The following is a 24,801-nucleotide window of genomic DNA, read 5'->3' as shown; positions in this document are numbered from 1 at the left end:
CTAATGATGAACACATCCTCTGCTGCACCTTGGTTCCCTCTTCCAGACAGACGTTACAAAATGCATGTCATTTAAAGTCAATTTAGCAATTGAACAAAAATCCAATTCAATTTGAAAATGTTCCTAATTGCAAAGTCATGTAAAAGAATTTTGGTATTCCAGAACTGTAATTTGCATGTAAATAAACACTGTAGATAGAATGCTCTGTGTGCCAGAGATGGGTACCATTCAGCTTGTCTGGGGATGACAAAGAAGGACTTCAAAAAAGGCAAAATAGAAAATGATTGCTGTTAAATTAGAGATGTTTAAATAAATTACTGTTGTACCTTGTAACTACTTTAAATGTGTAACTGCTGCACTAAAAATGTGAACATTGATTTGGTATACAATTTAAGATTGTAAACATTGTACAACTTTAAGTAAACATTGTCTAACTTCAGATAGAACAAATTGCACTTGAAATATATTTTTTAAAGTTATTGCAAATAAATGCATATCTTCACTTTATTCTCAGACAATCATTGAATTAGATTTCTTCATCTTTAAATGCAACATTTGAGATTTTATGTATTTCTATCAAATCAAAACTGGAATTTCTACTCAAAGCAAAGGTTATAAAAGTATACTAAACATTTCTAGAATAAATCATATCTAGTTTGATGTTTATGTGACAAACGGTGAATTAGTTATTGATTTATACCTGAGTAGCCTACAGGGCATTTCATACTGATGTATTTTTTAAGAGCTCAACCTACCCGCGCATCGATTGGCCAGGTGGACTCTTCTGTCGGTTTTCATTGGCTTGTGGTAATAGTATTTCACTCATATTTTGCCATGTAATTTCATATGAATATTGTGTGTGGTTGCTGGCATAGGTGTGGATCATTTATAACATACGCAGGGGAGAAAGACAGTTGTCCACGAGAGGATGCGCATAAAATAATCTATTTTTTTCTCCTCGCTCCCTTGCGAATGCCATGATGTGGGAATGGAATTTCCAACTGAGACAGGAGTTGCGTGTCCAAAATGTAGACATTTGCATGTAACCAAGAGATGAGGATAAGCACTAAGAATGTTTTGCACAAAATTGAAAGACCTGAAAATCTCTGGAGAATGCCCATTCGCCGGTATTGGTCGTGTGGACGAACCCGGAGACTTTGAGGAACGTAAAAGTGACCATACCGGGGATGTACTGGCAATTTCCAAGGATGTGCATGGACATGTATCGGAGGTGCTACCTCAAAGGAAGACAAGCAAGACTAGAGTCAATCTTCATTCATTAGGGGAGAGCATCCGAAAATTAGCATTTCCCGAGGTAAATTGAGATTGTGCTGTAATAAAGCAATTTCTCCAAAAAATCATCAGAATTGACTCGTGCACTGTTGTTGAGTGTTGTCTCAGAAGAGAGCAGTTTACACCTATCTGTTTTGGCGGTATAATCTCGAACCAAATGATTTGTTTGCTGTTGCGTTAATGTGATTGCAATGGGCCAAACTATAAGATTTCTTATACAAATATATTGTCAATAAACTTCTGGACTTGTTGTTTACAGTTTCAAAGCCTGCGTACTGCCTTTCTGCAAATGATGAAACGGCATACGTTAGACAAGAAATGGTAAGAAATAAATCCAATAAATGCTGGCGAAATTAATGATTTAAACAATGCTGCCCTGATATTTAATTATTGTCAAAGGTCATGATTATAAGAAATGACGATGTTCAGTTAAGTTCAATTGAATGCGTTCAGCTATTATTCTTATTGAATACCTATTGACTGCGTGCCATGCATGGATGCCCCATGTATCACGACCTGTGTATGGTCAATCAGCAAGATGGCTTTGAAGAGAATACAAGGAATAGGAAAAATAGTCAAACCTTTGGTTAGGAACAGTTTTTCATAACATGCATGGGATTTCATGGAATAGGATATCTAGACCCATTCATTCATGTGGTGAGTGCAGTGCTTACTAATATAATACGGATGTAATTTCTGTCCACAGCCCTTCCGTGTGTTATGCAGACATCTGTCAAGATAGGACCTTTGATCGACCAGAGCATTTACTGGAGATCATGAAGAATTATTCTCTCAAAACAGGTATTGTAAAGCTGATCAAATTCAAACAACACTGAACATGAGTTGCTTTTATTCCGTTGTGGATGTTTTTAACATCTGTTATATTCATGCCTCTGTGAAACAAAAGACACATTTGTACCTTGTGTGGACAATAAAAGTATTCTATTCTATTGTTTTCTATTCTAATCTACAGTATTGTTTTTTTTATTTACATTGTTTTATTCTATTACATTCACGACCAGGTATTCACATGGACGCTTTGAAAGTCTCCCTTGGCGAGGAGCTGTTTCAAACGTGCTTCGACGAGGACGGCCATATTCTGCGGGTGGTGGGGGGAGCCCTCAGCGACTTCCTGAACAGCTTCAATGTCCTGTTGAAACAGGGCAGCGTCCCAAACCCTCCAGAACTAGCCTCTCTGCAAGCCAACCCAGACAGAATAACAGATCATGTAAACAACGAAGCAGCGTCGGTGCTGTGCCTGGACAAGGATCTGGGTCTGCACACCGTCTACTACTTCAACCCTGGGCAGACCACGGAGTTCTTCTTCCCCGGGGTCATCAAGGCAGCCGCCCGCCTGCTCTACGACACCACCGTGGAGGTGTTGATGGACATGGACATGGAGATGGACCTTCAAGGAGGCACCAAGGAGAGCGTAGGCCCCTTGCAGTTCCAAGCTGGGCCCCGGCAGCCCACCCTGCTCTACTCGGTGGTGGTGAAGGATGCCAAGAGCCTGAGCCCCAGTCCCATGAGGGCCACGTCGGTTGGGACCATGCCCACCTCCCTCTTCTCCTCCACCTTCCCCTTCCACCTCTTTCTGGATCAGGACCTGGGCCTGTTGCAAATCGGGGATGGCCTCCGGAAGAGGCTTAGCCGGAAGGACGGCCTGAGGCGGCCCGCTGCCTTCCAGGAGCACTTTGCTATCGTCACGCCCCAGATCAGGTGCACCTTCCAAGGCATCTTGACTATGCTGAACACACAGTTCATCATTCGGATAAAGCACCAAGGGGGCTCAATGGCCGATGACACAGGGAGGGTATGACCCTATTTCGACTGGATATCAGACCTGGGTTCAAATAGTATTTGAAGTCTTGAGTGATGCTTCATTGAGCTCGCCTGGTTCAATGGAACCAAGTGCAAACCCACCTATTCGGCAGTCCAGGCAGGCTCAAGCTAACCTAACGTAGCAGCCGTAGAAAGACGCCTGAGTGGAGTTCCCACTACTGTTTTTCAGTGGAAAGTTAGGTGGAAAATACTGTATCCCTTGAAACATCCACTTTCTGTTGATTCCGCAGGGAGTGGGCTCAAGCAAACACTCAAAGTCTTTGATTTGCAAAACCATTTGAACTCAGGTCTGTTGGATATGATCCCTTGGAGTTGAGACGAATGCCTAACAAGGTATTGAAGGTTGTCTAAATGCAGGTTTGATGTTAAAAATAGCCCTTCAGAAAGGCAAAATGCCGCGTTGTTAATTGGTATGTGCTAATTAGCGGAATGCTCCCCCTGAGGTAGAGAACAATATAAGCCCAGGATGAAATTGGACAGCCGGGTCTCATAGACTAGATGTAACATAGTAAATCTAAATCCGGGACACTCAAATTAATATGATATGGTACGTTTGGTATGGTTACATAAGACGGATGGTTACTTAAGGCAACAAAAAAAAGTAGGGAGGTTGTATAATGCGAACATCTAGCAACCCAAAGGTTGCGACTTCAAATCTCATCACAGACAACATTGGCTAATTAGCAACTTTTCAACTAGGTACTAATTTTAGCTACTTTGCAACTACTTAGAAAGTTAGCTAACACTTCCTCTAACCCTAACCGTAACCCTTTTATCTAACCATTTTTCTAACCATAATTATTTTAGCTAACCTTAACCCTTTAATCCTTTAACTCCTAAACTTAACTCTAACCTTAACCCCTAACCCCTAGCCTAGTTAATGTTAGCCAGCTAGCAAATGTTAGCCTCCTAGCTAAAATTCGTAACAGATAGTACATTTTGCAAATTCGTAACAAAAAGGACATTTGCAAATTCGTAACGTATAATATGAATTGTAATTCATAACATATCATACAAAATGGGTGATGGACATCCACAAATGAATATATACCATACAAACAATAACATATTAAATGTGTCTTGGATTTACGTTCAGAATAATATGAAATGCTCTGAGACCAGGTTGAATTGGAGGAACTATGTCAAATCAGTTCACCCATCAAAGTCTCTCACGAGGATGCTGATATAATTGTGTAACAACCTCTATTTATGGTCAACTATTGAGAGCAGTAAAAAGAAAGTCAGGTCAGGTCAAAACATGTACAAAGTTAACTATTCACAGGGTGAGAATCCCTGAAAGCTTCATAGTTATTTTAACACTTTATTTCTCCTAGTGAGTAAGACCATTCGTAGAACTACAAAGTACTTCAGTTAGATTTCATATAAGAAAATCTGTCAATAGAAATAAATTAATTAGGTGTGACCATTCGCCTCATGCAGCGCGACACATGTCCTTTGCATAGAGTTGATCAGGCTGTTGATTTGGGGAATTTGATGTGTGCTAGGGATTATTGTCTTGCTGGAAGATCCACTTGATCTTGTATTCTTAACAGTCCTCTGCCTCCTGGTAGAGGCAACCAGGTTTTTGGCTAAAATGTCCTGGTACTTGGTTGTTCATGATGCCATTGACTTTGACAATGGCCCCAGGACTAGTGGAAGCAAAATATCCCCATAACATCAAAGATCCACCACCATATTTTACAGTGGGTATGAGGTTATCTTCTACAAATGCATCCTTCTTTTGATGCTAAACCCACCACTGGTGTGAGTGGCAAAATAGCTCTATTTTCATGTCATCTGACCATAGCACTGGTTCCAATTCAAGTGCCAATACTGGTTAGCAAAGCTATTTTTCTTCCACTGGTCCTTGGGCCCTTGTTAAGGTCAACGACATCATGAACTTTACCAAGTATCAGGACATTTTAGCCAAAAACCTAGTTGCCTCTGCCAGGAAGCTGAAACTTGGCCGCAAGTGGATCTTCCAGCAAGAAAATAACCACTTAGCACACATCAAAATCCATAAAGAAATGGTTAACTGACCACAAAATCAACATTTTGCAATGGCCATCTCAGTCTCCATACTTGAACCCCATTGAAAACCTGTGGTTTGAATTGAAGAGAGTATTGAATTGAATAGATCAGTCCATAAGAGCAGATGTAGGATATCAAGGATCTGGAAAGATTCTGTATGGAGGAATGGTCTAAGATCCCTCCCAATGTGTTCTCCAATCTCATAAAACATTCTAGAAAAAAGCTCCGTGCCGTTATCCTCACAAGGGGAGGGTGGTGAAGTTTTGAAAACAAGGGGTGCCAATATATTTTTTTTAATGACTTGTTAAACAAAATCTCTTTCTCTGAACAATTGTATTTGAGAATGCAATGTAGCTCACCATTTGTATTATTTATTTTATACAGTATTTTTTGCTAATCTTGATCAAGTGCGCCAATAATTTTGGACATGATTGTGTACAGTGAGTGAAAAAAGTATTTGATCCCCTGCTGATTTTGTATGTTTGCCCACTAGCAAAGAAATTATCAGTCTATAATTTTAATGGTAGGTTTATTTGAACAGTGAGAGACAGAATAACAACAAAAAAATCCAGAAAAACACGTGTCAAAAATGTTATAAAATGATTTGAATTTTAATGAGGGAAATAACTATTTGACCCTAATGCAAAACATGACTTAGTACTTGGTGGCAATACACTTGTTGGCAATCACAGAGGTCAGATGTTTCTTGTAGTTGGCCACCAGGTTTGCACACATCTCAGGAGGGATTTTGTCCCACTCCTCTTTGCAGATCTTCTCCAAGTCATTAAGGTTTCGAGGCTGATGTTTGGCAACTCGAACCTTCAGCTCCCTCCACAGATTTTCTATGAGATTAAGGTCTGGAGACTGGCTAGGCCACTCCAGGACCTTAATGTGCTTCTTCTTGAGCCACTCCTTTGTTGCCTTGGCCGTGTGTTTTGGGTCATTGTCATGCTGGAATACCCATCCACGACCCATTTTCAATGCCCTGGCTGAGGGAAGGAGGTTCTCACCCAAGATTTGACGGTACATGGCCCCGTCCATCGTCCCTTTGATGCGTTGAAGTTGTTGTCCCCTTAGCAGAAAAACACCGCCAAAGCATAATGTTTCCACCTCCATGTTTGACGGTGGGGATGGTGTTCTTGGGGTCATAGGCAGCATTCCTCCTCCAAACACGGCGAGTTGAGTTGATGCCAAGAGCTCCATTTTGGTCTCATCTGACCACAACATTTTCACCCAGTTGTCCTCTGAATCATTCAGATGTTCATTGGCAAACTTCAGACGGGCATGTATATGTGCTTTCTTGAGCAGGGGGACCTTGCGGGCGCTGCAGGGAACTTGCGGGCGCCTCACCGTTCTCATGATCATTGCAACTCCACGAGGTGAGATCTTGCATGGAGCCCCAGGCCGAGGGAGATTGACAGTTCTTTTGTGTTTCTTCCATTTGCAAATAATCGCACCAACTGTTGTCACATTCTTACCAAGTTGCTTGGCGATGGTCTTGTAGCCCATTCCAGCCTTGTGTAGGTCTACAACCTTGTCCCTGACATCCTTGGAGAGCTCTTTGGTCTTGGCCATGGTGGAGAGTTTGGAATCTGATTGATTGATTGCTTCTGTGACAGGTGTCTTATATACAGGTAACAAGCTGAGATTAGGAGCACTCCCTTTAAGAGTGTGCTCCTAATCTCAGCTCGTTACCTGTATAAAAGACACCTGGGAGCCAGAAATCTTTCTGATTGAGAGGGGGTCAAATACTTATTTCCCTCATTAAAATGCAAATCAATTTATAACATTTTTTACATTTTTCTGGATTTTTTTGTTGTTATTCTGTCTCTCACTATTCAAATAAACCTAACATTAAAATTATAGACTGATCATTTCTTTGTCAGTGGGCAAACGTACAAAATCAGCAGGGGATCAAATACTTTTTTCCCTCACTGTATGTACCATTTAGCATGGAGTACCCGGACAAAGCCATTTATCTCATGTCTTGTTTCGCTCTCTTCTAGCTCATGGACCTGAAAGGCCAGATGATCTGCATCTCAGAGTCCAATACCATCCTCTTCCTGGGCTCGCCGTGCGTAGACAAGCTGGAGGAGCTGACTGGCCGCGGCCTCTACCTCTCTGATATCCCCATCCACAACGCCCTGCGCGACGTGGTCCTGGTGGGCGAGCAGGCCAAGGCCCAGGATGGCTTGAAGAAACGCCTAGGCAAGGCCAAGGCGGCCCTGGAGCACGCTCACCTCGCCCTGGAGGAAGAGAAGAAGAGGACGGTGGATCTGCTTTTCACCATTTTCCCGGGGACGGTGGCCCAGGAACTTTGGCAAGGCCACACGGTGGATGCCAGGGAGTTTGAGCATGTCACCATGCTGTTCTCGGACATCGTGGGCTTCACGGCCGTGTGCTCACGCTGCACGCCTATGCAGGTGGTCACCATGCTCAATGAGCTGTACACACGCTTTGACCACCACTGCGGGGAGCTGGATGTATACAAGGTGTGTTACAGCAGGGCCCAAGGAAACTCAGGGAACTTCTCAACCGGATTTACCGGATACAACTAAACATTGTGGTTATGCTTTATTTTACAAAGTGCCTGGTAATTACTTGGAATGATAAAGGTGAAATTAAATTCATAATAATAACCACAGAATATATTTGTTTATGGGGATAGATCGAATTAATTGAAACACTACGCACAACGCACCATTTGGTACAACGTAGTTATCAATTTTGTGGAATTCCTTCCAGTTAAGTACCAGAAAGTACCAGGTTATAATGACATTTCTCAGTAAAACAGCAGTTAAACAGCAGTTTAAATGGAACAGCAAAAATTGCCTTACAGTGTAAGAAAGCAAGATTAGGTTTTTTATACAGCTAAAATTTACATTATTAAGAAATGGACTCCAAATGTGCCCAAAATGTTGCTTTAGTCTTATTCCACAACCCCTGTTACCGGTTTTGGATTGAATGAATAAGGCCCTCTATATAATCTTATGTTAATATCAACAGATTATTTTTAGAACAAGAATTTATGTTGTTGACTACAGACCCTTGCTGGCATTCCCATATTATGTTGATCCCATCATGAATACAGCTTCATTTGAATTGAATTAGCCATGGAGGTGTTAAGGTAAGATATGCTTCATGTTGCTCTTCGATAGCATTTCATAAGAATGTGTTTACTGATATGAATCATTTGAGAGTGGAGGCTTGTCTCCCTAATGCTTTTGCATAATTTAGCAATAATTCATCAATGTATTAATATAGACAATACTTAACAGTTATGTCTTGACCAAAGCAATTTAGAGAGAATAACAGTTGTGTATTCTTAACAGTCATCAATAATGAAAAGGTCTACTCCAAAATAAGAGTGTGCCATATAAAACAGATGCACAGGCTCCAAAAAGGGGAAAGATCATGGTTGTTTTTGACCTTGTCAGAATGAGACTTATGTGATTTAGGCACAAAAGTACTTTAAGTTCATGGTAGAAAGGTTATTTTTGTTGCGTTCTCTCATAGATTCCACAAGTATTGGACAAAAATGACACAGTTCCACCATTTTATTTGGGTTTATTATTTCTTCAAGAACAGACTGTACTTGTCTCACGGCCAAACTTGCTTGCTCTCAGCCAACAGTCTTGTAATCTGCGGGGAGTTTGGTTAATGTAATCAGTGTGTCACTGAAGTATAACAGAGGAGAGCAGCATGTCTGACGGATCTTTCGTAAAGCACTGGGAAGTCAGAGGTTCCTTTAGGACCTCTGTTTCCATTCCCGATCCAAAAGTAGATTTTGTCTGCTTTCCAAATGGCACTCTATTCCCTTTTATATTGCACTACAATTCACTATATAGAATGCCATTTGGGACATCGACTTTTACCTCACCACCACCACCACCACACAACTGTCGAGTGCTCTCCTGCTCCGGAGTAAAACATAAACACCTCCCAGAAGACTTATTTTGATGCTAATTGGGCACGTCTTTAAAAAAAAACGTTTAATAGTATTATACAAGATATTATACAAGTCTTGTGATGAAGTTAACTGTATGTCATGTAGTTTGCCTATGGGATATTAAACTATTCTATCTAGGTGGAGACTATCGGTGACGCATACTGTGTGGCTGGTGGCTTGCACAAGGAGAGCGAGACTCACGCAGTGCAGATTGCCCTCATGGCGCTGAAGATGATGGAGCTGTCCGATGAGGTCAGGACGCCCACTGGCGAGCCAATCAAGGTGAGTGTTACGGCTTGCCTTCTTCACAGTGTGAAACCATCAATGGAAAGCCCCTTTCAGAACGGCACTGAGTAGCACAGGAAGTTGCCTGGACAAGAGAGTTTTGTACACAAAACTGATTTTCAGGCTTTTCTACTGTTATGCCATTTGCTCAAAATGTAGACAAAGGTGTTCCCTGCTAGCTGGTTTTTATTTATATCAAGAATGACAATATTGTTCATCTGAAAGGGAGCAACTCTCCATTTGGGCTGATCTATGACACGCTAGCACCTGCCCCGTTAAGAGGGGAATGAGGCAACCTCAGAGTAATTTTATTCACAGACAGAGATGTACATGGGGCTGAAGAATGGTAATGGTTCTGAAACAGAAGAAATAGAGGTAATGGATACACTGTACACAATACGATAAGGGTTCCCAACATTTTTCCCTAGGGCCCCCCTTTTCACATTTGATTTGTTATTGTTTATTGAGATAGCCTATATTAAATACACCACCAGCTTTTATAATTGATTTTATTATTTTGTTTAACTTGACAGACCTTGACAGAACTCATTACATCTTTTAGGTAGGCTATTTAATAATAATAATAATAATGCATATGGAACTCTAGACTCGATTTCCCCAAAGGTCCTTCCGCTACCAAATATGTTTTATTATGACAATTTATATAAAGTCAATTTAATTCTACATATTCTCTTTTTCAGAAATTGAATAGATCAATTGATAGCGACAGAGTCACACATTGTATAAGATTACTTCCCAGCCCCCCGAGTGGCGCAGTGGTCTAAGGCCACTAGAGATTCTGGGTTCGAGTCCAAGCTCTGCTGCAGCTGGCTGTGACAGGGAGACCCATGGGGCGGGGCACAATTGGCCCAGTGATGTCTGGGTTAGGGGAGGGTTTGGCCGGCAGGGATGTCCTTGTCCCATTGCGCACTAGCGACTGCTGTGGTGGGCTGGGTGCAGTGCATGCTGACGAGGTCGTCAGGTGTACGGCGTTTCGATGAGACAAGACTGTAACTACCAATTGGATACCACGAAATTGGGGAGAAAAAGTGGTACAAAAAAGATTACTTCCCAAGCAAAGTCCCATTGGCATCAGAGTTGTGTTTTCCTCTGGCATTTTACAGCTTGTTTCTTGCCTAAAACATCGCATATTTCTGCATAATGTTAGACCGTTATAAACAATCGCGAATTGTAAATGATTAGCTATTATTATCGTTAATTGTATATATGTTTTACCCCCCACCAAATGTTGTGTCCCCCCCAGGTTGGGAACCCCTGCAATAAGTGATAGCACAAGTAGAGTAACAAGGTTATTAACAAGGGAGGGACTATATGAATATATATGCTACCTGCACATATTACAATACAGCTATACACAAAGGCAGCATATAACTACTATAAGAACAACAAGCAGGAATGATATACATGTCACAGTATATGCATGTCACGCTCACTTTGGCCATGCACACCAACCCACAAGTCCAGAGATACAGTAGGAATGAGTCCAGTTGTTGATGGGCAGAGACAGAGGTGTTGCGGGAGACTGTGTATTGTGTTACCTGCAGAGTCAAGAGGATGGGCAGATGTCAGGCCGGCTAGTAACCTCCCTAGCAAACTGACAGTGGCTCATCAACATCTCAAATTTGGAGATTACAATGAGAAAGCTGCAGCTGTTCCTGTCTTTCAGTATTTTTATATATTATTTGACATTTGACATTATATTGAAAACTTAGAGGTAGTTGACCCCATCTTATGAATACCTAGAACACAGATTATGGACCCAAAGAGTCAGTGATCCATGATTTGGATTCGTTCACTTTGCTACAGTTAATCATTAGCGTCATTGAACACAAAACAAGGGGTACACTACAAAGCAGGATCAAGGAGTTAGCCAGCTCTTTAGGAAGATAAGCTTGAAATGTGCATTGTCTTATATACTAAACAACCAAAAACACATCTAAGTTTAGCTTTCCTAATGAACTAGAAAATCAATAGTTATTTCTGGTTGTTTATCCAAAGTAGCTGGCTAACTCATAGATCCTGCTTTGTATACCCCTCTGGTTAGCATGCTCCAAAAATCAGGCCTAAATCACATTCAAGTAACTTCTAAAACACAACTTTGTGCCCTGGGTGGTCAAGTGGTCTAAGCCGCTGCCTCTAGAACACACATACAGAACACACATATATAACACTGCAAGCATGGGTTCGAATCCAATGCTCTCTGCTGTCTGTCATGGGACTGCCCTACTCCTTTGGAGAGGACGTAAAACGGATATCTTGACTCTACGGTCATTACAATTTCATGGCACTTATCGTAAGAGTAGGGGTGTCCTGACCCCATTTCCATCATGGCCACCTAATCATCCCTGTCATTCCTAATTGGCATATGTCACTCCTCACCTCTACACCATGCTTTCTGATGTGTGCTGAGCCTTCTGGCACAAATGGTTGCCTTGCATGACCAAAGTGGGTGCCACACATTGATGGTGGATGAGTTTCCTCCCTACTATGAAAGCGCTTTGAGCATCTGGAAAATTACTATATAAATTCAATCAATAAATCTAAATAATAATTTGGCTAAATAATCCATTCAGAAGTAGGACATGTGGATAAGGTTATTTCACATAAAGCATCACAGCCGATAACAAGGGAAATGTTCTTGAATTATTATCACAAATTACATTTAAATTATATTTACTACAGTCAAAATGTGATTTCCCAAAAAGATATGAGTTGCAATGACTTGATTGTTCTTCAAAGAGTGTCTTGGAAATCTTAAAGCCACAATCACAATTTGTTGTTCCTTGAAGTCACCTTGGTGAACTTTACTTTTCGAATATACAAACATTTATATTGGATTTTTGTTGATTTCACCTTATAGCTATCGCTTCAAAGGAAAACTTAATATAATCAATGAAGCTTTGATTTAATGTTGTAGTTTTTCCCCTCAGCAGAAATGATATTTTTTTATTTACAGATGCGAATTGGCCTGCACACTGGTTCAGTTCTGGCCGGTGTTGTTGGCGTGATGATGCCGCGCTACTGTCTGTTTGGCAACAACGTCGCATTGGCAAATAAGTTTGAGTCCTGTAGCGTACCTAGAAGAATCAACGTTAGCCCCACAACCCACAGGTGACTTAAAACTTCTGCAATTCCAAAATATATTTTATTTTAAGCTCAGCCACTAGCTAATGTTTTATATTAAAAAATGTTTTTTTGTGGTGTTCTTCAAATGACAAGCTACCTGACTCACTGTGATAATGAAAGATGCACTGGCATTCATCAGAAGATAGACCATTAAACCCTATGTTGTCTACAGGTCTTGCCTGGATCTGTACTATTTACTCTTTGTTCTTACGCTCCGTCCACTGTTGGTCATAGAATTTGAACCCTAATTTGGCTGCCAAACATTTGTCATAGTCAATAAAGCCAAGGTCTTTACTACAAACATTCTTGGATGTTCAGTGTGGTCTCTTTAGGGACACAGTTGAGAACAGTTTCACAAAACACTTGATTGGCCAGAAAGTTCACCCACCTGCTTTCCCAAGTCTGAATCTGTCCCTGATTGAAAGGAAAAATGAAAACCAGAAGGTGTATGGTTGTTCTCTCGGACTGTAATAAAAATAGCCCTGGCATTGGGGCCGCTGAAAAGTGTGTCCAAACATTACCTGTGTATTTGGTAATACTTTCAATAAAGTCCTTATTGCACCTGTGTAATAACACTGTAATTACTACATTAACAACATTTTTACATATTTACTGCAGTGCTCTTTATTATTATAATGCGGTTACTAAAGTAAGATGTAACAAGATGTTATATACATTGTTATTACTAGTGTAATTACAGTGTAATTGGTTGATATGTTACTGTATATTTTTTGTAAGGAAGGCAAAACAACATTGTTCATGTGTTTCAAGAGAACGTGTTTAACTTCCTATCCAGTTGAGTTGCTTTTTGGTTTCAGACAGCAACTGTGTTATACAATACATTCTCACAGTACAAGATAAATAGTTTATGTGGTCTTGCACAAGAAACAGGATCCAATGTTGATTGAATAGAGAGCCCCGTAGCCCCCATTTCTATCTGCAGCACACACTAAAACGTTGTATTTACATTCATAATGGTTCATTTGTTCTTTTGGGTTTCCAGATTGCTGAAAGATTGTCCAGAGTTCGTCTTCATTCCCCGGACCAGACAGGATCTTCCGCCAAACTTCCCGCCGGATATTCCTGGTGTTTGTTACTTCTTGGAGGCTTTTGATCAATGGTCGGGCAAAACCACAAGTGACTGTGAGACTGATGAACCATGCTACAGCAATACAAACTTCATGGTTGAGCAAACATAGATGGTATAATGAGACACAGCCAAACCTGGGTTCAATTAATATTTGAAATCTTTGAGCGTTTGATTGAGCCTGCCTGGAGCACCAAATTGGTAGAGTTTGCACTTTTAGCAATATTTCATTGGTTCCATTGCGCCATGCAAGCTCAATCGAGCAGAGCAAAAGTATTTGAAAGAACTAATATTTGTACCCAGGTCTAAATACAGCTAGCACCCGTTGCTGTAGATTTCTTTAGGGGATGTAGAAATGTTGATTATTCTCTTACAAAATCACTAGATGTACATTTTGTATGCTTTCACTGGTTTATTCACCTCACCAGATTCACGTCATTTCTTAAACTATAATTACACTACAACTGCCTATGTAACTACCATGTAAATACATACAGGTATTAATCACACATTGGGACTTAAAGGGATAGTCACCAAAATTACATATTGGTTTCCTTACCCTGTAAGCAGTCTATGGACAAATTAAGAAAGCAATGCATGCTTTAATTTGGATTAACTGGTCTCCAAATGCAAGTCAATATCCCTGCATTTTTATATATTTTTAATTTTGTAATTTGGTTGAACTATCCCTTTAAAGAGAATTACACAATAACTAATGTCACGGCATGGCTAGAACACAATGAATGTGCTTCCATTCCAATTAATATTTATTACTGTGATTATTTTTGTATTGTCCAAGCGACAATAAATATTGTGATTAACAGTTTTGTTCTACTACTCTGATGTTTGGAATATATTTCCAGTTTTCCTATGAGCATAGTCATAGTACAGGTAACTGCCAAAATAAAGGAAACACTAACATAAAATGCCTTAAAACCTGTTGGGGATCGAGGGTAACCTAATCCCACTGACGGGATTGCTAGCAAGGCGGGAAATTCAAAACATCAAAAATCGAATAATTTCAGTTTCTCAAACAATCAACTATTTTACACCATTTAAAAGATAAACATCTCCTTAATCAAACCACATTGTCCGATTTTCAAAAAGACAATACGGCAAAAGCATAAAGTTAGATTATGTTAGGAGAATACATAGCCAAAAAAGTACACACATCCATTTTCAATTCAAGGACAGGCGTCACCAAAAGCAGAAAAACAGCTAAAATTATGCACTAACCTTTGACAATCTTCATCAGATGACACTCCTAGGACATTATGTTAGACAATACATGCATTTTTGTTCTATCAAGTTCATATTTATTTCCAAAAACAGCATTTTACATCGTCTTGTGTCGTTGAGAAAATGTGTCTCCCCCAAAACTGCCAGTGAATTTACCAAAAAAATACTCATTATAAAACGTGGTTAACCTCTATGGGCTAGGTGGGACGCTTGCTAAATGCAGCACTAACCTTTGATGATCTTCATCAGATGACACTCCTAGGACATTATGTTATACAATACATGCATGTTTTGTTCAATCAAGTTCATATTTATATCAAAAACCAGCTTTTTACATTAGCATGTGACTAGCATTCCCACCGAACACTTCTGGTGAATTTACTAAATTACTCACGATAAACGTTCACAAAAAACATAACAATTATTTTAAGAATTATAGATACAGAACTCCTTTATGCAATCGCGGTGTCCGATTTTAAAATAGCTTTTCGGTGAAAGCACATTTTGCAATATTCTGAGTAGATAGCCCGGCCATCACGGGCTAGCTATTTTGACACCCACCAAGTGTGGTACTCACCAAACTCAGATTTACTATTAGAAAAATTGGATTACCTTTGCTGTTCTTCGTCAGAATGCACTCCCAGGACTTCTACTTCAATAACAAATGTTGGTTTGGTTCCAAATAATCCATAGTTATATCCAAATAGCGGCGTTTTGTCCGTGCGTTCAAGACACTATCCGAAGGGTAAAGAAGGGTGACGCGCCCGGCGCGTTTCGTGACCAAAAAATTCTAAATATTCCATTACCGTACTTCGAAGCATGTCAAACGCTGTTTAAAATCAATTTTTATGCGATTTTTCTCGTAAAAAAAGCGATAATATTCTGACCGGGAAACCCTGTTTTCGTTCAAAGACGAAAAAATAAAAACATGGTGTCGGCTCAAACAATTATATGCATATTCTAGTTACTGGGCAGGAGTAGTAACCAGATTAAATCGGGTACGTTTTTTATCCGGCCGTGCAAATACTGCCCCCTATCCCCAACAGGTTAAAGTATTAAACTGTTATTCAAAGAATAACGGTTGCATTCTGAATGCAACCGCATTGACAGATTTCAAAATAACTTTACTGGGAAAGCATACTTTGCAATAATCTGAGTACTCTGGTCAGAAAAATACACTAGGCTATACAGCTAGCCGCTATGTTGGAATCATCTAAAACCATGAATAACATTAGCAATATTCCCTTACCTTTAATAATCTTCATCAGAAGGCACTTCCAGGAATCTCAGGTCCACAACAAATGTTGTTTTTTTCGATTAAGTTCATAATTTATGTCCAAATAACTCCATGCTGTTCCGTGTTGTTAGCGCGTTCGGTAGGCTACTCAAAATGGGAGGGAAAAGTCACGACGAAAAGTAAAAAAAAAAAATCTATTTACGTTCGTTCAAACATGTCAAACGTTGTTTAGCATCAATCTTTTGGTCCATTTTTAACGTGAAACAAGTTTTGAAAAATGTCTCGCCTCACATGAACGCGCATGTGCGCGCAATAATGAAGTGACGACCTCCCAGGGACGTCAACTTCCCTTCCTTCTCATTCGTTCTCTGTTCATCATAGACGCTTCAAACAACTTTATAAAGATCGTTGACATCTAGTGGAAGCCATAGGAAGTCCAAAATGAATCCTTTGTCACTGTGTGATTTATTACCAATGACTTGAAAATAGTACAGCCACAAAATGTTCATTTCCTGCTTGTATTTTTTCTCAGGTTTTTGCCTGTCATATGAGTTCTGTTATACTTAGAGACACCATTCAAACAGTTTTAGAAACCTCAGAGTGTTTTCTATCCAAATCTACTAATAATATGCATATTCTATTTTCTGGGCCGGAGTAGTAACCTGTTTAAATTGGGTACGTTTTTCATCCGGCCATGAAAATACTGCCCCCTAGCCCCTAGAGGTTCGTTGGGCCACCACGAGCCAGAATATCGTCAGTGCACCTTGGCATAGATTATATAAGTGTCTGGAAACTATCGGAGGGATGCAACACCATTCTTTCACGATAAATTTGATCATTTGATGTTTGTTGATGGTGGTGGAAAACGTTGTCTCAGGCGCCGCTCCAGAATCTCCTTTAAGTGTTCAATTGGGTTGAGATCTGGTGACTGAGCATATGGTTTACATAGTTTTCATGCTCATCAAACCATTCAGTGACTAGTCCTACCCTGTGAATGGAGGTATTATCATCCTATATGGCATAGCCATGGTAGCCAAAATAATGGCCTGCCCAGCATTTTTATACATGACCTTAAGCGTGATCGGATGTGAACTGCTTAATTAACTCAGGAACCACACTTGTGTGGAAGCACCTGCTTTCAATATACTTTGTATCCCTTATTAACTCAAGTGTTGACATTATTTTGGCAGTTACCTGTAGGTTGATATTACACTGCAACAATGTGAGGATCAAACATTTGCTCAAAGTTTGTTTTGTATTTTCACACAAAGGAAATTGTATTCAAAATTGCACTCTATTCCCTCTGGACCTCAAAGCCAGTTTTTTCATTCTAACCCCTCTGATCAGGGACTAATATAGACCTGGGACACCAGGTGGGTGAAATTCATTATCTGCCTTAATTGACAGCGACCAGTTGTTGTTGGGGGTTATCTGCCTTCCTTAAGGGCAGAACAGCAGATTTTTACACCTTATCAGCTCAGGGATTTGAACCAGAGACCTTTCAGTTACTGGCCAAATGCTCCTAACTGCTAGACTACCTGCCACTAGTGGCCCTGGTTAAAAGTAGTGCACTACAATACATAGAGAACAGGATGCCATTACAGCTGTGATGGTAGGCCTAAAGGAGGAGATCAGATGCAATTCAGAAAGTGGAATGGGGTTGAGAAAAAGGTAAGGAAGAAAACATTTATTTTGTTATGTTCTGTTATTTTACAATCATGTAGCCCTCAGGCATTATAGGCTGCACAACTCGAAACATGGATCAGTAAACAGGAGGTAAAACTTGTCCACCCCTCAACATTTAAAAAAAAAGCAACAGAAACACTGATTCTGTCCCTAACAGCCCCCTTTTACCTATATAGTGCACTAGTTTTGTGCAGTGTACTGAAACTACAAGGCCCATCCAAGTTGACCTGTGAGCCAAAACCAGTGCAACACCACAGCAGCTTTGACTAAATGAAGGGGATTGTGTTCTTTCTTTGTAAATCTCGATGTTCCAAAAAGGACAATCTATCTAAAAACAGTAATAAATGCTTTTATTAGTGAACATTTGATCAAATGTTTGATTCAAAGAGGACATGTGACATGATAAGTATAGGCTTATATCTAAACATTAGACAAATATTTATTGAACCTTTATTTAACTGGGCATGTCCGTTAAGAACAAATTCTTATTTACAATGTCGGCCTACCACGGCCAAACCCAGACGACGCTGGGTCAAATGTGCGCCGCCCTATGGGACTCCCAATCACGGCAGGATGTGATAGTCTGGATTCGAACCAGGGACTGTAGTGACGCCTCTAGCACTGAGATGGGCCCCCACTCGTGAGCCCAAAATATATATCAATTACAGTACCAGTCAAAAGTTTGGACACACCTACTCATTCAAGGGTTTTTCTTTATTTTGTATTATTTTCTACATTGTAGAATAATAGTAAAGACATCAAAACTATGAATTAACACATATGGAATCATGTAGGAACCAAAAAACTGTCAAACAAATCAAAATATATTTGAGATTCTTCATAGTAGCCACCCTTTGCCTTATTGAAAACTTTGCACACTCTTGGCATTCTCTCAACCAGCTTCACCTGGAATGCTTTTCCAACAGTCTTGAAGGAGTTCTGATATGCTGAGCACTTGTTGGCTGCTTTTCCTTCACTCTGCGGTCCAACTCATCCCAAACCATCTCAATTGGGTTGAGGTTGGGTGATTGTGGAGGCCAGATCATTTGATGCAGCACTCCACCACTCTCCTTCGTGGTCAAATAGCCCGTACACAGCCTGGAGGTGTGTTGGGTCATTGACATGTGGAAAAACAAATGATAGTCCCATGAAGCGCAAACCGGATGGGATGGCGTACCGCTGCAGAATGCTGTGCTAGCCATGCTGGTTAAGTGTGCCTTGAATTCTAAATAAATCACCGACAGTGTCACCAGCAAAGCACCCCCACACATCACACCTCCTCCATCCTTCACGGTGGTGCTTCACACCTACTCTGCGTCTCACAAAGACGGTTGGAACCAAAAATCTCAAATTTGTATTCATCAGGCCAAAGAATAGATTTCCACCAGTCTAATGTCCATTGCTTGTGTTTTTTGGCCCAAGCAAGTCTCTTCTTCTTATTGGTGTCCTTTTTAATAGTGGTTTCTTTGCAGTAATTTGACCATGAAGGTCTGATTCACGCAGTCTCTTCTGAACAGTTGATGTTGAGAAGTGTCTGTTACTTGAACGCTGCAATTTCTGAGGCTGGTAATCTAATGAATGTATCCTCTGCAGCAGAGGTAACTCTTGGTCTTCCTTTCCTGTGACGGTCCTCATGAGAGCCAGTTTCATCATAGTGCTTGATGGTTTTACGACTCCACTTGAATCTTTCAACGTTTTTTTACATTTTCTGGATTGACTGACCTTCATGTCTTAAAGTAATGATGGACTGTCATTTCTCTTTGCTTATTTGAGCTGTCTTGCAATAATATGGATTTTACCAAATAGAGCTATCTTCTGTATACCCCCCTACCTTGTCACGACACAGCTGATTGGCTCAAATGCATTAAGGAAAGAAATTCCACAAATGAACTTTTAACAAGGCACACCTGTTAATTAAAATGCATTCCAGGTGACTACCTCATGAAGCTGGTTGAGAGAATGCCAGGAGTGTGCAAAGCTGTCATCAACGAAAAGGGAGGCTACTTTAAAGAATCTCAAATATATTTTGATTTGTTTAACACTTTTTTTGGTTACTACATGATTCCATTTGTGTTATTTCATAGTTTATGTCTTCACTATTATTCTACAATGTAGAAAATAGTAAAAAATTAAGAAAAACCCTTGAATGAGTAGGTGTGTCCAAACTTTTGACTGACACTGTACTTAAGTAGTTTCTTTGGTACAGATGAAGTCGGAAGTTTACAAACACCTACATTTAAACTTAGTTTTTCACAATTCCTGACATTTAATGCAAGTAAACATTCCTTGTTTTAGGTCATTTAGGATGACCACTTTATTTTAAGAATGTGAAATGTCAGAATAATAGTAGAGAGAATGATTTATTTCAGCTTTTATTTCTTTCATCACATTCCCAGTGGGTCAGAAGTTTACACACACTCAATTAGTATTTAGTAGTGTTGCCTTTAAGTTGTTTAACTGGGTCAAATGTTTCGGGTAGCCTTCCACAAGCTTCCCACAATAAGTTGGGTGAATTTTGGCCCATTCCTCCTGACAGAGCTGGTGTAACTGAGTCAGGTTTGTAGGCCTCCTTGCTCGCACACGCTTTTTCACTTCCGACCGCAAATTTTCTATAGGATTGAGGTCAGGGCTTTGTGATGGCAACACCAAAACCTTGACTTTGTTGTCCTTAAGTCATTTTGCCACAACTTTGGAAGTATGTTTTGTGGTCATTGTCCATTTTAAAGACCCATTTGCGACCAAGCTTTCCACATAATTGTGCTTCCTCATGATGCCATCTATTTTGTGAAGTGCACCAGTCCCTCCTGCAGCAAAGCACACCCACAACATGATGCTGCCACCCCCGTGCTTCATGGCTGGGATGGTGTTCTTCAGCTTGCAAGCCGCCTCCCCCTTTTTCCTCCAAACATAACGATGGTCATTATGGCCAAACAGTTCTATTTTTGTTTCATCAGACCAGAGGCCCTTTCTCCAAAAAGTATGATCTTTGTCCCCATGTGTAGTTGCAAACCGTAGTCTGGCTTTTTTTTATGGTGGTTTTGGAGCAGTGGCTTCTTCCTTGCTGAGCAGCCTTTCAGGTTATGTCGATATAGGACTCGTTTTACTGTACATTATACTTTGTACCTTTTTCCTCCTGCATCTTCACAAGGTCCTTGTTCTGGGATTGATATTGTTCTGGGATTGATTTGCACTTTTCGCACCAAAGTACGTTCATCTCTAGGAGATAGAACGCGTCTCCTTCCTGAGCGGTTTGACGGCTGCATGGTCCCATGGTGTTTATACCTGCATACTATTGTTTGTACAGATGAATGTGGTACCTTCAGCCGTTTGGAAATTGCTCCCAAGGATGAACCAGACTTGTGGAGTTCTACAAAAAAAAATCTGAGGTCTTGGCTGATTTTATTTTTATTTTCCCATGATGTCAAGCAAAGAGGCACTGAGTTTGAAGGTAGGCCTTGAAATACATCCACAGGTACACCTCCAATTGACTCGAATGATGTCAATTAGCCTATCAGAAGCTTCTAAAGCCATTACATAATTTTCTGGAATTTTCCAAGCTGTTTAAAGGCACAGTCAACTTAGTGTAGGTAAACTTCGGATCCACTGGAATTGTGATACAGTGAATTTTAAGTGAAATAATCTGTCGGTAAACAATTACGGAAAAATTACTTGTGTCATGCACAAAGTAGATGTCCCAACCGACTTGCCAAAACTATAGTTTGTTAAAACTTCTTATGGATGGTGGCAGTATTGAGTAGCTTGGATAACTGATGTGCCCAGAGTAAACTGCCTGCTACTCACGCCCAGAAACGAAGATATGCATATTATTATTCGATTTGGATAGAAACACTCTGAAGTTTCTAAAACTGTTTGAATGATGTCATATGGCAGGCTAAAACCTGAGAAAGAATCCAAACAGAACTCATATGGCAGGCTAAAACCTGAGAAAAAATCCAAACAGGAAGTGGTTTGTAGTTTTTCAAGTGATTGCCTATTCAAACTACAGTGTCTGTGGGGTCATTTTGCACTTCCTACGGCTTCCACTAGATGTCAACAGTCTTTAGAACCTTGTTTGAGGCTTCTACTGTGAAGTGGGGATGAATAAGAGCTCATTGAGTTAGAGGACTGCCAGCAGGGCATGAGCCTCAGCCATGCGCACTCACATGAGAGGTAGCTCAGTTCCATTGCATTTCTGAAGACAAAGGATTTCTCCGGTTTAAACTTTATTGCAGATTTATGATGAAAACATCCTAAAGATTGATTCTATACATCGTTTGACATGTTTCGATGAACTGTAATGAGATTTTTTGAGTTTTCGTCTGACCTGTGTGTCGTGAATTTGGCTTTGTGAACTGAAGGCGTGAACAAAAAGGAGTTATTTAGACATAAAGGATGGACTTTATCGAACAAAACAAACATTTACTGATGAACTGGGATTCCTGGGAGTGCATTCTGATGAAGATCATCAAAGGTAAGTGAATATTTATAATGCTATTTCTGACTATTGTTGACTCCAACATGGCGGATATATTGTATGGCATGTTTTTGTGTCTGAGCTCCGTACTCAGGTTATTGCATGGTGTGCTTTTTCGGTAAAGCTTTTTTGAAATCTGACACAGCGGTTGCATTAAGGAGAAGTGTATCTATAATCCTATGCATAACACTTGTATTTTCATCAACATTTATGATGAGTATTTCTGTAAATTGATGTGGCTCTCTGCAAAACATTACTGAACGTAACGCGCCAATGTAAACTGAGATTTTTGGATATAAATATGAACTTTATCAAACAAAGCATACATGTATTGTGTAACATGAAGTCATATGAGTGTCATCTGATGAAGATCATCAAAGGTTAGTGATTCATTTTCTCTCCATTTCTGCTTTTTGTGACTTCTCTCTTTGGCTGGAAAATGGCTGTGTTTTTTTGTGTATAGGCACTGACATAACATAAGGCTTTACGCCGTAAAGCCTTTTTGAAATCAGACACTGTGGCTGGATGACACTCATATACCGCCCACAACCTCAGGGCTCTCCAGAGGGTGGTGCGATCTGCACAAAGATAATCAAGGACAATAACCACCCGAGCCACTACCTGTTCACCCCGCTTCCATCCAGAAGGTGAGGTCAGCACAGGTGCATCAGAGCTGGGGCAGAGAGATTGAAAAATGGCTATCTCAAGGCCATCAGATTGTTAAACAGCCACCACTAGCACAGAGAGGCGGCTGCCTACCTACAGACTTGATGTCATTGGCCACTTCAATAAATGGAACACTAGTCACTTTAATAATGCCACTTTAAGAATGTTTACATATCTCGCATTCCTCATCTCATATGTATATACTATATCCTTCGCTATCTATTGCATCTTAGCTGCTCTGTCACTGCTCATCCATATATTTTATACTTCTATATTCTCATCCCATTCCTTTACTAGATTGTGTGCATTAGGTTTTGTTGTGGAATTGTTAGATATTACCTGTTTGATACAGCTGCACTGTCGGATCTAGAAGCATAAGCATTTCATTACACTCACAATAACATCTGCTAACCATGTGTATGTGACCAATACGATTTGATTTGAATAGCCTGAAGCCACAGGGCTCTTCTTGCAGGCTCTATTTCCCTACTTGGGAACATTGTGAACTGTAGGTCGGGATTTCTGACCTGGTTACATGTACATTGAACAACACAGTAGCTTTTCGGCATGTTTTGTTATTTCTGTATAACTACTAAACATTGTAAAAGTTGGCTTTTTTACAATTGGGGTCAATAAGAAAGAAAATGTGTTTAGTGGTTGAGGACAATTCCTTATTACGCGAATATCGAGTATACTGTGCATTATAGGGAAATAATGCACGCTCTATAATTTCCTTCAAGACAATCAGAAACGAGTATTCAACAATGCCATGATATAGTTAAGCAATAAGGCACCTCGGGGGTGTGGTATATGGCCAATATACCACGGCTAAGGGCTGATACCGCACGACGAATCGCGGAGTGCCTGGATACAGCCTTTAGCCGTGGTATATTGGCCATATATCGCAAACCCCCGAGGTGCCTTACCAACGTAATTAGAGCAGTAAAAATACCTGTGGTATGTGGTCTGATATACACCCAATCAAGATTCAGGGCTCGAACCACCCAGTTTATAATCAATTCTACCTAAGATTTCTTTCTCAATTGATTGTGGAATTTAAATAGGTTGGTTTCGTTGTGTAATCTTTCTTGTAGTGTATAAATAACGTTTTATCGGACTGTTTCCATAAACAACGCTGTCTTCAGCGAGCAACCCTCACTTCTTCCTCAGTGGTCAGTTACCGAGTGAGTATTTTTGTCCTTGAGCTCCCATTGGACACATTCAATGTCAATCTGATGAGGAACGTTTTCAAGAATGGAGCCGCAACGTAACATCTGCGAACTGTGAAGGTGCGGTGTTGATTTAGACATAACAGTTTACATTGATAGGGAATCGTGAAGAACTGGTCGTAGAAATGGTATGTAAACATCAACATATTAGATTTCACGGCGACATTTGATTGCTATGGCTATTTTGATGTGTAGTGGTGTGTTTTCTCGTATGAGAACGAGCTATCAGCCTACGGCTACAATATCTGTTCACCATGCTACTCACTGTAAATTACCACTGAAATTCGTGATGCGAGTGCGATTTTATCGTTCTAATATTCATGTTGCATCAATGAAAGCATTATTTGCTGTTGAACAAGTCCTTCCAATTACAGTGGAATCATAACACTACCATCGCTCTAAGACATTTATTGACATACATGTATTTTCTGATTTATGTTTCTCTTATTTCTGTTTTATATCCGTTTTAGTATGGTTTTGTCAATCACGCCTTGGAACTACTTGTATTAAGAAATTATGGCGAAGACGTGTGGGAAGACATCAAGTGAGTTCAAAGATTTGTTTTGTATTTGTGATTGACACAGGGCATTTGCATACCATAATTCAAAGCAGAAAATGAAAATAAAAACTAAATGG

General features: G+C 40.2%; 2 protein-coding genes across 3 annotated transcripts in view; both read left to right on the top strand.

The window, feature by feature from the left end:
* The first annotated feature begins 868 nt into the window (after positions 1–868).
* On the top strand, positions 869–14,457 carry LOC106610008 (guanylate cyclase soluble subunit alpha-1). Of its 2 annotated transcripts, XM_014209099.3 has the most exons (8): positions 869–1,315; positions 1,553–1,614; positions 2,000–2,094; positions 2,316–3,106; positions 7,173–7,658; positions 9,254–9,397; positions 12,378–12,532; positions 13,551–14,457. In XM_014209099.3, the coding sequence occupies exons 1-8, from the start codon at positions 1,073–1,075 to the stop codon at positions 13,744–13,746; spliced, it is 2,172 nt and encodes a 723-aa protein (XP_014064574.3). In that variant the 5' UTR covers positions 869–1,072; the 3' UTR covers positions 13,747–14,457. The 2 variants fall into 2 exon arrangements, with proteins under 2 accessions (XP_014064574.3, XP_014064575.2); XM_014209100.3 differs by lacking the exon at positions 1,553–1,614 and having other exon boundaries at positions 884–1,315.
* Positions 14,458–24,153: 9,696 nt separating this feature from the next.
* LOC106610009 (guanylate cyclase soluble subunit beta-1) overlaps positions 24,154–24,801 on the top strand; it is a 71,525-nt gene continuing 70,877 nt past the window's right edge. The window contains exons 1-2 of the mRNA XM_014209103.3: positions 24,154–24,293; positions 24,636–24,709. Of these exons, the coding sequence (XP_014064578.1) occupies positions 24,291–24,293; positions 24,636–24,709 (77 nt within the window). The 5' untranslated portion in view covers positions 24,154–24,290. The remainder of the gene's footprint in view (positions 24,294–24,635; positions 24,710–24,801) is intronic.

Source organism: Salmo salar, chromosome 08, assembly GCF_965601325.2.
Source record: "Salmo salar chromosome 08, fSalSal1, whole genome shotgun sequence".
NCBI lineage: Eukaryota > Metazoa > Chordata > Actinopteri > Salmoniformes > Salmonidae > Salmo > Salmo salar.
The sequence above is the reverse complement of the archived record's forward strand: the minus strand, read 5'-3'. Positions and strand labels throughout refer to the sequence as shown.

What these genes read in the sequence shown, in the direction of transcription:
- LOC106610008 (XM_014209099.3), top strand. Translation starts at nt 1,073, where the DNA reads ATGTTTTGCACAAAATTGAAAGACCTGAAAATCTCTGGAGAATGCCCA. An exon ending in GAATTATTCTCTCAAAACAG is followed by an intron (nt 2,095 to 2,315) that starts GTATTGTAAAGC and finishes ATTCACGACCAG; the next exon opens with GTATTCACATGGACGCTTTG. An exon ending in GTTAGCCCCACAACCCACAG is followed by an intron (nt 12,533 to 13,550) that starts GTGACTTAAAAC and finishes TTGGGTTTCCAG; the next exon opens with ATTGCTGAAAGATTGTCCAG.